The 16,547-nt window shown below is 32.8% G+C and overlaps 1 protein-coding gene across 1 annotated transcript; it reads left to right on the forward strand.

Annotated features, from left to right (window-relative positions):
- The first annotated feature begins 609 nt into the window (after positions 1 to 609).
- LOC124538004 (malate synthase-like) lies at positions 610 to 11,879 on the forward strand. The gene is made up of 7 exons (XM_047115008.1): positions 610 to 1,043; positions 1,176 to 1,434; positions 1,958 to 2,285; positions 2,676 to 2,850; positions 7,187 to 7,295; positions 9,430 to 9,684; positions 11,600 to 11,879. The coding sequence occupies exons 1-7, from the start codon at positions 793 to 795 to the stop codon at positions 11,849 to 11,851; spliced, it is 1,629 nt and encodes a 542-aa protein (XP_046970964.1). The 5' UTR covers positions 610 to 792; the 3' UTR covers positions 11,852 to 11,879.
- The last annotated feature ends 4,668 nt before the right edge of the window (positions 11,880 to 16,547 follow it).

Consider the following 16,547-nt stretch of genomic DNA (forward strand, 5'->3'; position numbering starts at 1 on the left):
TATTTCTTTATTTTGTGTTTTTTCTCTTTCTTTTTTAAACTAAGTAATTAACATGTTAACTCTAAAGTTAGTGACAACCTAATTTTGTTAAGTTTTTTTATACGAATTATGATTGCGCCATTGTTGGAACGATAATAGACATATTTCGTTCATCTTCTTGTCTTGTAAACTTTTAAGCAACTTTTTATATTTCATCAAAATTATTCATATTTTTGTAGGCAACACATAAAAGTCGGTAGAATAAAAGTAGATAAAAAAAACTCAAGTTTAAATAACGTATTTTTATATTTGAAAATTTCTGGTTACAAATAAAAATATATGTAATACACCGATTTGAAGTAGAAATTAACTCGTAAAACTTGTATAAAGACAATCTTAAAGTAATATTTCAAAATATTGGTTTGATTTATAAATATATCAGTAACGTATTTTATTTCGCAGTGGGATAATTTTCCGTTCCTTACAAGTATTGTTTTGACCCAGTATATTATAATACTTTGGGCGAGTATGTTTAATATGTACTTAGCTTTATGGTCATTTGAAATAATCTTTGTCTACGATAGTCTTAACTCATTGTTATCTATGTGCTTATCAGCTAAACTTCAAACTTCAAAATAAACTTTGATAAGCAGAAGATAAATAAATATAACATACAATGATAAATTTATTTCAGTTCGATATTGAGAAGCTTAAATGCGGTTGCTTTTATAGTTTAAAATTTCGTAAAAAAATTATTAGAAAATATTAAATTTGTATAATTTATAGTGTTAACTAGAACGAAAGTATTAAATAATGGCTGGTGTTTTATTATTACAATCTTCCCCGCCTAAATTGGAGGAAATTCAAAAACGAATTTTTAATAAAGACGCTCTCGAGTTCTTAGCAAAGTTGCATAGAGAATTTGATTATAAAATCGATCAACTTTATAAAACTAGGCTAAATACAGCAGTCGTTTTAAAATCAGGTTCGCCTTTAAAGTTTAAAGAATCTGCGGAAAGGAAAGACAGTACATGGAAGATAGCTCCATTACCTCCTAGGCTAAAGTATGTATTTTTCTTAAAATCTATTATTAATTAGCTACATATAGAAATAAAACACGTAATTAGCTCTTATTAATAATTAATATGTATGGCACACGTTCACAAATAATTGTACAGTTGTAATTTTTTTTCTAGTAATCGTCATTTAGATTTAGGCGATGTGTCAGCATCGAATTCAGCACATTTCATTGCTGCGTTAGACTCAGATGTTCAAGGTGTACAGGTGGACTTTGACGATGGACACTGTCCAACATGGAGAAACCAATTGCTTGCGTACAACAATATCAATCTTGCTGTGAATGGTAAACTTCCTGGAGCGCCAATTAGTATTACCACTTGTCCCATTTTAATGCTTCGACCAAGAGCATGGAATATGATAGATCATGATATTCTGGTGAGTATTTATTTTTATTTCCATATATATGACCTATGATATGAGACATCACATAATGTATGTGATGTTGTCTCATGTATATGATAATTAACATCTAAATTCACAGCACTCACACAATTAAAAAAAAACAGATTCGTATCTAAATTTACAGCACTCGCACATTTAAAAAAAAAATTTATTGCATTGTATGAAATCACGAATAAACCTCCTTTGAGGAAGAGAAAGTTTCGTACGCATATTATTGATAGAGTTGGCAATTGTCAAGCTATAAATGTTAAAATTATATTCTATAAACCACGGAACACCAACCACAAATATATATAACATATACAACATTATTATTTACCATATAATCTTACAGGCATAGAAATTAAAAAAATATATTTCTTATAAGCTACACATATCATGACTGCGAGATGGCAATAATGCTAGCATTTAACAACATCGATTTACTAAGCAAGATATAAAGCCTGTTACTATATAATTTAATAGAATTCAATTATAAGTTTTATAATTTTTGTAGATAGATGGTAAAGAAGCAATAGGCGCTCTAGTTGATTTCGGTATTCTCATGTTCCACAATGGCAAGAAACTGTATGAAGCGAACAGTGGTCCATACTTTTATCTATCCAAGTTAGAAGGGGCATCCGAAGCTCGTCTTTGGAATGAAATATTTGTATGGACACAGAAACAACTTGACATACCTCAAAAAACTATAAAGGCATGCGTGTTGATAGAAAATATTGTATCGACATTTGAAATGGATGAAATATTATATGCACTGAAGGATCATTGCATCGGTTTAAATTGTGGTATTTGGGACTACTGTGCTTCAATTGTCGCTAAGTTTGGTATGGACCATTATATTTTAAAGACTAACAGACTAAAAATTCAAATAATGAATTGCTGCATAATTTTTTTTTTTTAATTGTTCATAATTCTTTCAGACAGTATTTGCCTGTGTTATATTTGTAAATTTTAAAACAACCTAAGGATTTATTTTTATGACTAAGGGTAAACTTACACTTATTATAATGCGATAGATATAACCATACAACATGTCTAAGTTTTACACTGGCTCACTCAACCTTTTAAATGAAACTCATTTGTGATAAGTTTTGCTTATCTTGTTAGTTACTAAGTCCTTAGTCAATATAAACAACAGAATAATTTCTTTACAAGTTTGACTCACTATATTTACATACACCGGGTTACCAGTAAATAATAAACATTCCTTACAGGGGATCGAAAAGAGTTTTTATTGCCCGATAGAAATAAATATGTGAATATGGATCAAAAGTTTCTAAACAGTTATATGAAATTAGTTGTTAATACTTGCCATTCGCGGGGCGCTCTGGCGACAGGGGGCATGGCGGCCGCTGTGCTCCAGCCGGGCACCGATGGAACTGACGAATCGTAAGTCTATCACCTATATAACCCATCAAAAAGCTTGTATCTTATGTGTCTAGTGGTTACCTTATGTGCAATCCCAGAGTCGGATTTAAAGGTCTGGAGGCCCCCGAGCCACAAAGCAATGGGGGCCCTAGACAAACAGAAGCGTAAATACCCTAATAATCATATTATTATGAATTAATTAGATCTTTTTATTTCAATCAGTCAGCTATTTACTTTTATCGGTAACTTTTAAAATATTAAGTAGTAACTTTATTATAATTTGGTATGATATTAGTAACATTACTATATCTCGGTATTTGTTAACTCGTTGAAAACTGACGTGGCCCCCTCATGTGGAGGCCCCAGGCAGTTGCCCCGGTTGCCCTCCCCTAAATACGGCCCTGTGCAATTCCCAAAATCCTGAGGTCTTCCCCCGTTCAGATCATTTAAAAGCAGTTTAGGCTTCCAGATAATAAAGTCTCAATGATTGATTAACAGCAGTATTTCTTCGCGTTGTTATTTTTTTTTATGGCATAGGTTGGCGGGCGAGCATATGGGCCACCTGATGGTAAGTGGTCACCATCACCCATAGACAATGAAGTTGTAAGAAATATTAACTATTCCTTACATCGTCAATGTGCCACCAACCTTGGCAACTAAGATGTTATGTCCCTTGTGCCTGTAGTTACACTGGCTCACTCACCCTTTAAACCGGAACACAACAATACTGAGTACTGTTATTTGGCGGTAGAATAACTGATGAGTGGGTGGTACCTACCCAGACGGCTTTGCACAAAGCCCTACCACCAAGTATTGTTACTATTTTGGCGTTCTATAAGCAGGGCCGTTTTTAACCTATCGGATTTATAGTAGGATAATGGGGCCCTTATGACTGTCAGAACTCTCTTTTGTTAGAATAGATAAAGAAAGTACATGAAAAAGTTATAGATTTATTTTTATTAACATATTTGTATACTATCTACTTATTTATTTGATTTGAAGGGGCCCCTATCGATCGTGGGGCCCTACCCTAAGGGCCCATTGGAAGAAGGGGTCTGTTTATGAGTAATACGTAACCTATAGCATTTGGTTGACTTCAAAATAAATATTCTTATCTTGTAACCAATAATACTCGTACTAACCGGATTAAGTATATGATACCAAAGATCAATACTGATAAAAATATTTATATAACAATAGAGAACAATACTTTATCTAATTAATTTAAAAAATCACGTTTACAACGTTGTTATCGTTAATTTCTAATGCACATCGTTACAATGTTATAGTCTTAATTATAAAATAACTCTTATTGCTATTAGTATAAAGTACATTTTGTATTGTAAATAGTTGTGTCAATAAATAGCTTATCTGAGAATTTTATGTAACAAGGCAGAGGTGATCGGTTCACTTGCTTGTACTTACAACTTTAATGTCTAGTTGAAAATCATTTCCTAACCAATTTCAAACAGAAGATTCTCAAAAGAAATTAGCCATCACATATTTACACAGCATATGTATAGTACGACACAAATTAGATGTAGCATCGGAAAATGCAATGAAACCGATTACTGCCGATTCACACAAACAATAGAAACAGCTGCCTATCGCGCCATTCGACGCTATTCGTAGCTATAGATTCTCGCATCAGTTCGAACAGTGAAAGCAAGTGCATGTAAATTGACGAATATATTAGGTGATATGATATTACAAGTTATTACGTTTGCGTAAAGATTATATTCACGTAAGAAATAAATATTGATAATATGAGAGAGCGTATTTAATTCGGATGTGATCGGTTTTACGAATTTTGCCGATGATACATCTAAGTTGTTTCGTATTATACACACATCTACAAGTATGCATAAACAATATATTACCTTAGCCTCATAATCTAAGGGACAGCAAATTAACCAATGGCCTTACTTTAGTTCCAAGCATACCGCTATTTTGTAGAGTCCAGAGTCGAGATGGCCCAGTGGTTAAAACGCGTGCATCTTAACCGATGATTCCGGATTCAAACCCAGGCAAGCACCGCTGATTCATGTGCTTAATTTGTCTTTATAATTATATTAATATAATTGTCTTTATCTCATGCTCAGCGGTGAAGGAAAACATCGTGAGGAAACCTGCATGTGACAAATTTCTATGAAATTCTGTCACATATGTATTCCACCAACCCGCATTGGAACAGCGTGGTGGAATATGTTCCAAACCTTCTCCTCAAAGGGAGAGGAGGCCTTTAGTTCAGCAGTGGGAATTTACAGGCTGTTATTGTTATGCCGCCATTTTCTTGTCTGCTAATGAAAATATTCCGACTAATAATCTAATAACTAATTTTTGCACTGTGATTGAAAGTTCAGAGTCAAAAATATACATTTTTAAGATTTATAACAAAATAAAAACAGTTAGGATTATATTATGTAACGGGATGTCTCTTAAGATTCACCCTATTCCAACAAAGAATAAAAAAGCGGAATAAATAGCATTTGACAGATATACGCGATATCAGTGCGCGATATACGTCGCAATGTGAAATATATAGTATCATAAATAAAAGATATTTTAATCAAGATCTGTATGTAGTGTATAAAACAGCATAATACGCATTTTTAACTTTGCCGATTCGTAAATTCAAATCGTTTGTAAAAATACATTGGTAAAAAAGACATATTATTCTATACATGATTTTATAGATGTTAAAAAAAGCGTGGAGTTAATACCTGTTGACTTCCAGGCAGGATACATTACATACGTCATACATATATAATTGTATTTAACTAATATGATTTTTAAATGTTGAAACAGAGTAGCTACTGAGTTCCTTGATCTATTTTCCGACCCGGTGGTAGCTTCACTTCATTGTTAAATGACGATTCAAAAGTGCTTGTAAAAGCCTACTTGAATAAAGTTTATTTTGATTTGATTTGATATATTAAAATCAATCAGTACAGACATATCTATTGTTAATACAGTTTATTGTTACAAATGACATTTAGATATTTTAACTTAATACAATGAACATTATAATCAGTATGATAATCTTACCCTCAATTACTCTCGACATCCGAGCCCCAAACTAACTGGGAACTAATGTATTCACAGTGCTTTTAAAACCTTTAACACTCCTTACATTATTAAATTTATTGATTTCGAGATATTTACTATGTTTTTTATTTTTGTTGGGTGGAGCTCGATATTAGTGTACATAAAATAAATATAACTTGTGACAATGGTAGGGGTGAAAGTGACAATAGTAGTGGTGACCGGTGTTTACGCAGCAAACGTACGAGAAAGGAGGTAGTCCGATATGGGCACTTCTAACATTATCAACATCTACCCGCAAACTTCATTCTCGTGAACAAGACATTTGTAGATAATGACAAAATATCGAGCTCCACTGGACAAAAATAAAAAACATGGCAAATATCCCGAAATCAATAACTTTAATAATAAATATAACCATGTTAATTTAAAATCTTACTCCTTACATTTTGTCAAACTCATCGCTACGATCAACCCGCATATAACTTAGTATTTATATTACTAGAATTAGATTTATATTCTTTAGAACCTTGTCTTTTTCAAGTTAGCTGGTTGTAAATACTGTTTCGATGTTATTTCTCAAAATATTTTTTTACATCTACCGTCAATCATAACTATTTGTATTTTTTATAAATAGCGATGAATTTACAATAAAAGTAAAAAGTAAAGTAATAGTCTGTGAATCTGCCACTGCTGGGATAAGGCCTCCTTCCATTATGGAGAGGGTTTGGAACATTTTCCACGCTGTTCCAATGCGGGTCGGTGGAATGCACATGTGGCAGAATTTCGATGAAATTAGACACATGCAGGTTTCCTCACGATGTTTTCATTCACCGCCAAGAACGAGATTAATTATAAACACAAATTAAGCACATATATATATTGGTGCTTGCTTGGGTTTGAACCACTGGGCCATCTCAGCTCATGTACAACATATATTGCTTATTTTTAAATAGCTTACAGTTGTTTTTTATTGCCTTGACCTGATTGTAATTATAGTCCCCGGAATCTGTATAAGCGAATCGTTAAATAAAAGAAGCAGTTTAGATCAGTGGCGTAGCTAGGTGAGGAAGGGCCCCGGTGCATAGAAAAATAATCGGGCCTCTCTTTCCCATCCCTCTTTAACTAATAATGACCCTTTAAAATTATTGATGCCAAATAAGAAATCTTGTGCGCAGGGTCGTGATTTTCTAGCTTCAGAAGCTTAAGGTTTAGTTTAGGGGGCCCCCTGAACTCCGGGGTCCTGGTGCACTGCACCAACTGGCCCTACGATAGCTACGCTTCTGGTTCAGATATAAATAAATATTTCCAGGTCAAAGATCATAGTGAACAAAGTGCTCGAAGCCAAGCTGAAGGAAATAGAGGCCGGTGTCGACGGTTTCATGGTGTACGATTCGCGTATCGTACCACATGTAAATGAGGTTAGTGATCCTTTATAACTTAACGTATTCTTTCTTTATTCTAGAGTCGAGATGGCCCAGTTGTTAGAACGCGTGCATCTTATGATTGCGGGTTTAAAACCAGGCAAGCACCGCTGATTCAAGTGCTTAATTTGTCTTTCTAATTCATCTCGGGCTCAGCGGTGAAGGAAAATATCGTGAGGATCTGCATGTGACAAATTTCATAGAAATTCTGCCACATGTGTAATCCACCAACCCGCATTGGAACAGCGTGGTGGAATATAATCCAGACCTTCTCTTCAAAGGGAGAGGAGGCCTTTAGCCCAGCAGTGGGAATTTACAGGCTGTTGTTGTAAGGTATTCTTCCGCCAACAGCAGTACGCCAAGTTTCCGATTCCGCAAAGTCAATAAATCCTTCTTGGGGCAAGGTATCCGTTTCTCTAATAAAATTCCGCAGACATTTTTAACTTTGTCGTTTCGTAAATTCAAATCGTTTGTAAAAAATTCATTGGTAGAAAAGGCATATTATTCGATGCAAGATTTTATAGATGTTAAAAAAGCGTGAAAATTAATACCTGTTGACTTCCAAGCAGGATATATTAATTTAAATAATTGTATTTAACTAACATGACTATATTTTACAAATGTTGAAAAAAAAGTACCTACTGTGTTTCTTGCTGATTCTTCTCAGTAGAATCTACTTTCCGAACCGGTGGTTGCTTCACTTTATATAGTTTAGTGACGATTCAAACGTTCTTGTAAAAGCCTATTTGAATAAAGTTTATTTGACTTTGTGTACTTAATTATTATTGCTAATTAATGAAATATACATTTTATTTAATGTTCTACTGTATTAAAAACTAAAACAAAAACCGATGTACGATCGGCTTATGATAAACATAGCACGGGTTCAAACCCAGGCAAGCACCATTGAATACTCATGTGCTTAATTTGTTTTTATAATTCACAAAAATACACTGTGACGAAACCTACATGTGCCTAATTTCATAGAAATTCTGCCACTTGTGTATTCCACCAACCCGAATGGGAACAGCGTGGTGAAATATGTTCAAAAAGCACCTTCTCCTCAAAGGGAGAGGCCTTAGCCCAGTTGTGGGAAATTTACGGGCTGTTGTTGTTGTTGTTGTTGTTGTTTTTATGGTCGACGCCCCCAATCGTCTTACATAATAAATGGCCTCTAACTGGGATTACTTCTCACGGTTCAGCTTCATGGTTTTAGTTTTTTTTTAATTACATGATGCCTTGAGAACTTCTATTGTTAGCGATTTTTTTGTTTTAAATCTAAGGAAATACAGCACAATGATTTTTTTGTATTTTATATTGAAATGTAACAAAAAGAAAATCGATGCCGATTTTGTAGCAAAAAGTTTCTATAGCATGGAATTCACTACCATCATTGAATTCCGAATTGTCTGAAAATGTTGGCGTTGATAAATCGTGATCTAGAATGCCATGGAATAAAATGTACAATTTAACCTTTGTTGATTAAAATCTTTAACTTTTATTAGTGCAATGTACAGTAGCGGATTTACCAGTAGGCTAAGTAGGTTGGAGCCTATGGCGGCAGATTTAGAGGGGCGGCAAATTTAGCCCAATTTTTTTAATCTTTCAGTAAATCTTATATGTAAACACATTACGTCCGTAATTCGTATACTCGTCAGTCGTCACTACATAGCGATTTGTAAATATAAATATAATCTAGTAACTAACAGAAATATCAAATAATTTATAATCATATTAATGATCGGAAAAACCTATCTAATGAGGACGGTAGAACACAAATCATAAAGTTGCAATTCAAGATACACTATGTTAGTTAAACTACATGTATACTATAGCATATATTATTAGAAGTATTTGATCCACGCTTTTTTATAATATACATAATTTTGTGTTAAATAGTATGCCTTTTTATTTAAACTTTCAACAAATGAATTTAAGAATCGGCAAAGTTAAAAGTATTTTCCGTATTTTACTATAGACACGCGTACCATGCTCCAAGAAGGATTTATTGATTTTTGAGAGTCGGAAACTGGGTCCAAGCCTTACTTTTCGAAATCACCGAATATAACTGATTGTATCAGTGATCAATGTTATAGTAATACAACTACATAGATAAATTATATAATTTTAGCTCTGGAAGAAAAGCGGTGCAAGTCCAAATCAGATTCATCGCATATTAGACCTTAAGGTAACACCAGAGGATCTATTATTGATTCCAAGCGGTGGCGTGACTATGCAAGGTTTGAAACACAACGTGGCGGTTACGATCCTCTTCATATACCACTGGTTGGCGGGAATCGGACATTTCTTCTATAACGGTAACGTCGAAGATTCGGCGACTGCAGAAATTTCTAGAACACAGATCTGGCAGTGGATTCGGTTTTCGGTTAGTTGCATGTTTTTTTTTTTTAAACTTTTTTATATTTTATACGCATTATATGGAAAACATGTCATGAAAACACTAAAGAAATCCATTTATTTGATGAACCTTGTATTATAGAATAGTAAACATCTATTTTTCTTTTCATTTAGAGCGGGATTGATAATTATTTTGATAAAATAAAATTACGAATTTCAGATGTTTGCCATATTATGTTAAGCACCAATCACAGCGAATGACGTCACCTTTGAATACAAGTGTATTCTGTGGCATAGTAATACAATGGAGAATGTTCACTAATTTTGATTATTAGCGCTCTATATTGTCTGTTAAAAATAAAAAATAATAGTGAAAGAATTAATTCGATACGTCAATTAGTTTCCGAGTTATAAGTAAAACAAGTTGTAACGCACGACGCGGGCTGCCGGTGACGGTCTGACGTCATTGTACAACACGCTCAGTCTAGCTCACTCGGCCCGCCCGCGATTGCGCGCCCGCGCCGTCTATATTATACCTAAATGCTTTTAAAAATGTCTAATCCAAATGCTAGGAAATCATGTGTTTTGCTTAAATGTAAAAATACAACTATCAATTCGCCGGAAAAGTTGTATTTTATAGTTCCAAAAGATGTTCAAACGCGAAAAAAATTGATAAAAGTTATGAAGCGATTAGATTTAATCAATCTAATATATACAATAGCGTATTCATAGTACATATCTCGTCGCAGAGCTCGATACTATCGAACATGTATTTCTCATCTATATCACGCACTACCTGAGGAGAGGAATAAAATCAAAGGACGACCTACGGTCGACAAAGTAGACGAGCCGATTAAGGTAATTTATTCCTTACTGAAAGAAAACTCCAACTAATGTCAATTTTCTATTAGCGAGTTAATGAAAAAGATGAAAAACGTGTCACAAAAATGACCACGTATAATTATTATTTTTGTAATTATTACGAATTTGTAGGTCGGAACACACCCTATAATTTTCATTACAGTAATTTTTCGATACCTTTCACGAGAAAAAAGGAAACGTTGCCGTTTCGTAAATTCCAATCGTTTATAAAAAATACTTTGGTAAAAAAGGCATATTATTCGATACAAGATTTTGGATTACATACATATGTAATTGTATTTAACTAATATGATTGTATTTTTTAAATGTTGAAAAAGAGTAACTACTGAGTTTCTTGCCGGTTCTTCTCGGTAGAATCTACTCTCCGAACCGTTGGTAGCTTCAATTAATTGTTAAATGACGATTCAAAAGTTCTTGTAAAAGCCTACTTGAATAAAGTTTGTTTAGATTTTAATAGCGAAAAAATATTTTTTTCTGCCAAAATTCGTGTATTTTTTATCGAAATCTCGGTAACTATGATCGATACATGAAAAATGTATAGGACCTTAATTGTAGATCGTACAAAAAGCAAAAAAAAGAACTCCATAAAAAAATTCGTATCTCGATCGGGAACCGAGTTATGATAAAATGTGATACTAAGCGGTACGCTTCCCGCGCGGCGCGTTGTGAAATGACGTCACAGCACTCGCGCGGCTGTTAGCGGGACTCGATATTTTTCGAAACTTTGAATGCCTATAAAATCAAAACTACTAGGTATTTTTGACAAACAAAAACTAGTGTATTTGTATTCGTACAGGCTTTACTGAGAAAAAAATTTAAGTGATTTGGCATACCTAGTAACATTCTCCATTATCCCAGCTACTGCACTACTCAACCGTGACGTCTTTAGTGACGCCATGACACTGGCTTGCGTTTTGTTTCGAATTTTAAATCCAAAAACTAAAACGTCCTCTTTTTCCACTAAAACTTAACTGAAATCAAAAATATATGTATGTTTTCGAACATCATAGGATAATTTTTCAAAATGTGTCATCGTGCCTATTATTATCGAATTCCTCCAGCCTTATTTAGAAGAGGATCCAAGCCAGCAAGTGACGTTAAAACTGGTAGAGAAGGTGGCTTCTAGCTTCGCTGCGCATGCGCACAAGCAGCTGTGCCGCTCGGGCGCCGAGCGCAAGCGCCTGTCGGCCGCGCGACACATGAGCGCGGAGCTGTGCGTGAGTCGACACCCGCCGGAGTTCATAACCAGCTACCTCAATGACAACCACAAGTTCAGAACCTTACATAATAAATCGCTTTTGAGTAACCTTTAAGTTTTATAACGCCTATTCGTTATAATAAATTCAATTTTTTTTTCAAATTCAAATTCTTTATTTGTAAAATTTTTGAAAACAACAAAAATTTCGCCACTAGGCATACAAATATAAATTGGTACACATTATTACTTTACATTAATTGCAATATAAAAAAAATAATTAACTGCTAAAACATAAAAAAAAAACAATAATAATAATAATAAAACATTAATTAAAATATGTCAAAATATAATATAATTAGAAATAAGATTAATTAGGAAATTAGATAGGAACTTAGGCAAACATCATTAACTAATATCAAAAAATTCAGAGATTTTGTAAAATGTCTTTTCGATGAGGTATACTTTTAATTTACGCTTAAATAGAGGAACCGGGTAATGATTTTATGTATTCTGGCAATTTATTAAATATCTTTACTGACATTCTAAAAATTCCTAAAATTAAAACTAATATTATACATTGCAAACGGTTCTTGATTAATACGTCATTATTACAATCTAACTGGTCAGATTGTAAACTGTTGAAATATAGTCTGCACGTTAATATACTCGGGCATAGTCACAATTTAAATCGTAAGAATACTAATGACTGTTTTTTCATTACTTTTTTTTTAATTAGTTTCGAACAAAAAAAACTAATTAAAATAAAATTGGATGTAGGATGTTTACTAGAGTTAATTTTAAAGTTTTTAATTAAAATTAAAGATTATCTTATACATTTAAATACTCACTTATATTGTTAATGCGAAATTATTCGCTGTCTGTCCGTCTGTTACACTTTTACAGCTAAAGCACAAAATAAGTAAGATTCAACCCATGGGGTGCTTTTATTGTTAACACCTAAAGTAACAGCCTGTAAAGTTCCCACTACTGGGCTAAGACCTCCTCCCATTGAGGAGAGGGTTTGGAACATATTCCACCACGCTGTTCCAATACGAGTTGGTGGAATGCAAATGTGGTTGAATTTCAATGAAATTAGACACATGCAGGTTTCCTCACGATGTTTTCCTTCACCGCCGAGGACGAGATGAATTATAAACACAAATTAAGCACAAATATATAGTGATGCTTGCCTGGGTTTGAACCCGCAAGCATTGGTTAAGATGCACGCGTTCTAACCACTGGGCCATCTCAGCTCTCACCTAACACCAAAGCAACTATAATATTGATGTTACTTTTGAACAAATGCCAATATTGATTTAGACAATAAAGGGACCAAATGTTTTCCACGATTAATTATTGATATGGCCTTATAATTAAACAATATACTCTTAGAAAAAGCATGACTTTACTCTTTTCTTTATATATTAACAACTCTTTGAAGTCTGACATAGATTTTCAAGTTATATTTTTTTGTTTTTATTTTTATAAAATCAAGGATATATTTTTTTTACATTTTTTCTTGTTTAACTCTTTGTTGTGGGTTTTAGTGATGATTCGTTTATGTAATCTTGTTATCAATTGTAAGCTTTAATTATACCAAAATGTTATACCTTTATTTATAATTACTCAATAAAAATTACATATTTTAATATCGTTTTTATTCTATCGCCTCTCCTACTATTTCCCTCGTTGTTTTACCTACATTGTATTATAATTGAAATAAATATGTACTTAAAAGTAAAGTAAAGTAACAGCCCATAGATATCACCGCCGAGCACGAGATGAATTATAAACACAAATTAAGCACATGAATCAGCGGTGCTTGCCTGGGTTGGAACCCGCAATCATCGGTTAAGATACACGCGTTCTAACCACTGGACTATCTCAGCTTAACTCAGCTCAACATAACCTGGAAACTTATAAAGAATAAGTATCTTCAGTACTTCACAGTTTGAATATATTAGTATATAAAATTAAATTGAATAATAATGATTATTATTGTAGTTATTAATTATATTATTTAGAGATGAAATGAGTCTTGTTAGAAAATATAAAATATAAAGTCAAAAATAAAATACATTAATAGATACTAACAAGTCTGATCTCAACTTTATTTTATTAAAGGAAATAATATGTAAAATTTTATGTTACTTATTATGAAGTAATAAAAAAATGTTCATAAATATAACATATGTATATCAAATGACATATGACCGTTTCAGTTTTTTTAGCAAAATAAAACATAAGATTACCTTAAAACCAAATAACTTTATTCAAAATGAAATTAAATATAAGAAATGTCAATAATTATAAGAAAATAATTACAATCAACTATTGTATTATAATTAGATCCCGCGTCTCATTGATAACTAAATGACGTCACATCGGTAATAACTCTAATCTATACATATTATAAATTGGTAATTTAGTGTCTGTTTGTAATATTAAAATAGCCCTTATTTATGTATGTATACACGGAACATATACCAAAATAACATTTTTTACATTTTGTCTGTTTGTTTGGTCCGTCTAAACTCTGGAACGGCTGGACCGATTTTGACGGGACTTTCACCGGCAGATAACTGATATAATGAGGAGTAATTCAGTCTACAATAATTTATTTTCTTTGTTCAATTTAAAGGCGTACATGGTCGCTGGCACAGCTTGTAATCAATATCTTAGTATACATATCAACATTCAGGGACACTTACGCTCTTTTCATTTATATAAGTTGATCAGATATACATGGCTCAACTTACTTTAATTAATTTTAAAAAGGCTTTAAGAACACATGGGACCAAATTGTAAGTGGTCAACTTGGCTAACGACACTTCAAATTAAAATCACATCTTGCACTGTCAATGCCTAACTAGACATCAGACCTAAGATGTTATTTTATTGTGCCCATTATACCGCTACATACTATTACATACTTATTCGCCCTTCAAACAAAAACACAGCAATACAGTACCCATAGACTTTCACAAATAATCCCCACTTTTACATAAAACTATATATAGTTTGTCAAATCTTTTTTAATGTTGCCAGTGTACGAAACATGATTGATTACGGGATCTTACTATAAAACACAATAAAACATTAAATTCATGCAATCATTAACAACAATAATAATGTCAATTGTTTAACATTCAAAGCACGTGATTCGTGTAACAGTTTTATAAAAACATTATATCTAAAGTAATATTTACAAAGCTTATATCGTTTAAAATTAACAGGACACTATTTTATTTGGTCATTATACATTTAAAGAGACAAAACAAACAAGAGATGTGGCTTGCGAGTGAGAAACCTTTAGGCATGTGTCCGATATATTGAAACTAATCTAACATCGGATGTCATCGGAAAATCAGATGTCATCGGAAAATGAGATGTCATCGGAAAATCAGATGTCATCGCAACATCATATATCATCGCAACATCAGATGTCATCGGAACATCAGGTGTCATCTGAACATCAATGTCAACGGAACATCAGATGTCATCCATTTGATGATAACGAGTAACGGTTATCACTATCTAGGGGGCTATTCATTTATTCTCTTCATGAGGAAAAAAAATAAGATTTGGTCCAAGCCCTCCCCATCGTGTATTATTTAGTACGTAAGAATTCAAAGGAAAAAATGAATTAACATATTATTATTTTATTTATTTTAGTGTTAATTTTTCAAACAAATTTTAAAAATTTTACTTGTAATTTCAAAGGTTCTAAATTCAAGCGAACTTCGGCAATCACGTGGTTACCCGCTTTTTTTATAACATAAGATTATGGTCGAATTAGAGATTATCTTACGTAATAAATGAATGCCCCCTAGAGAAAAATGAGCATTCAAAGTACAATAACATTAAACTCATAAACTATTCGCCTTATCTCTCTTCAACTTTACAGTAACCCGTCTGTGAGAAAGAGATAAAGCAAACATTAAACCGATTTCGATATAGTCATCTCTTTCTGACATATCGTACAATGTCAAGTTAAACAAAGACAGGGCGATATCTGAAAACGGATGTTACAAAATTCGGATATCGCCTACCTAGTTACTTTTATGTGTCGAAATAGTTACATTAATATATTACACAAAATAAACACACACAAATTCGACCTAGAACTTCCATTGTACAGTAACACTAAAAAAATACAATTAACGGCTTAGATTTACAATTGTGCTATTAAACAAATATTTTTTTTAGTGTTTTAAAGCATTTTTCATGATATATCTTTAGTACATAGCTATACATTAGACTATAACGCACTTTATTGGACAATTTTATACTTTAATGTGTCTTTTACATCGGCTGGACTTAGAAATATATTAAATTCAAGCATATTAATTGTTACGGCTAAATTGTTAACATAGAAAAGCCCTGTCAATTGTTGCACAAAGATTAATTTCGATTGTTTTATTCAAAATTCGTTCGTAGCGGATTGACAATTCACTGAACTATGTCTAATAGGTAATCAAAATAAAAACAGATAATGCTAGTAACAGTAATTTTTTATAAGATGTGAAGTTGGTACTAGAAATTATGTTTGTTTTTTTTTTCAATTTTCGTAAACGGCAAAAGGAGCGTTAGGAGCGTGTTGTAACACTCCTGAGCTACTAAGGTACTAAGCGAACAGTAATAAATTATATATATTGACCATACTTTAATTGTTTAATAGATATGTCACATGATCAAAGATTTCAATATAGAAATTGCTTGGATTGATATTGTATGTCAAGAGCTCGGTGATATGTCTGTAAATCTATAGATTATTGGACTATAGTCCATTCCAATAACAACGTTTTTCA

The sequence above is a fragment of the Vanessa cardui genome, chromosome 19, assembly GCF_905220365.1.
Source record: "Vanessa cardui chromosome 19, ilVanCard2.1, whole genome shotgun sequence".
In the NCBI taxonomy this organism is placed as follows: domain Eukaryota; kingdom Metazoa; phylum Arthropoda; class Insecta; order Lepidoptera; family Nymphalidae; genus Vanessa; species Vanessa cardui.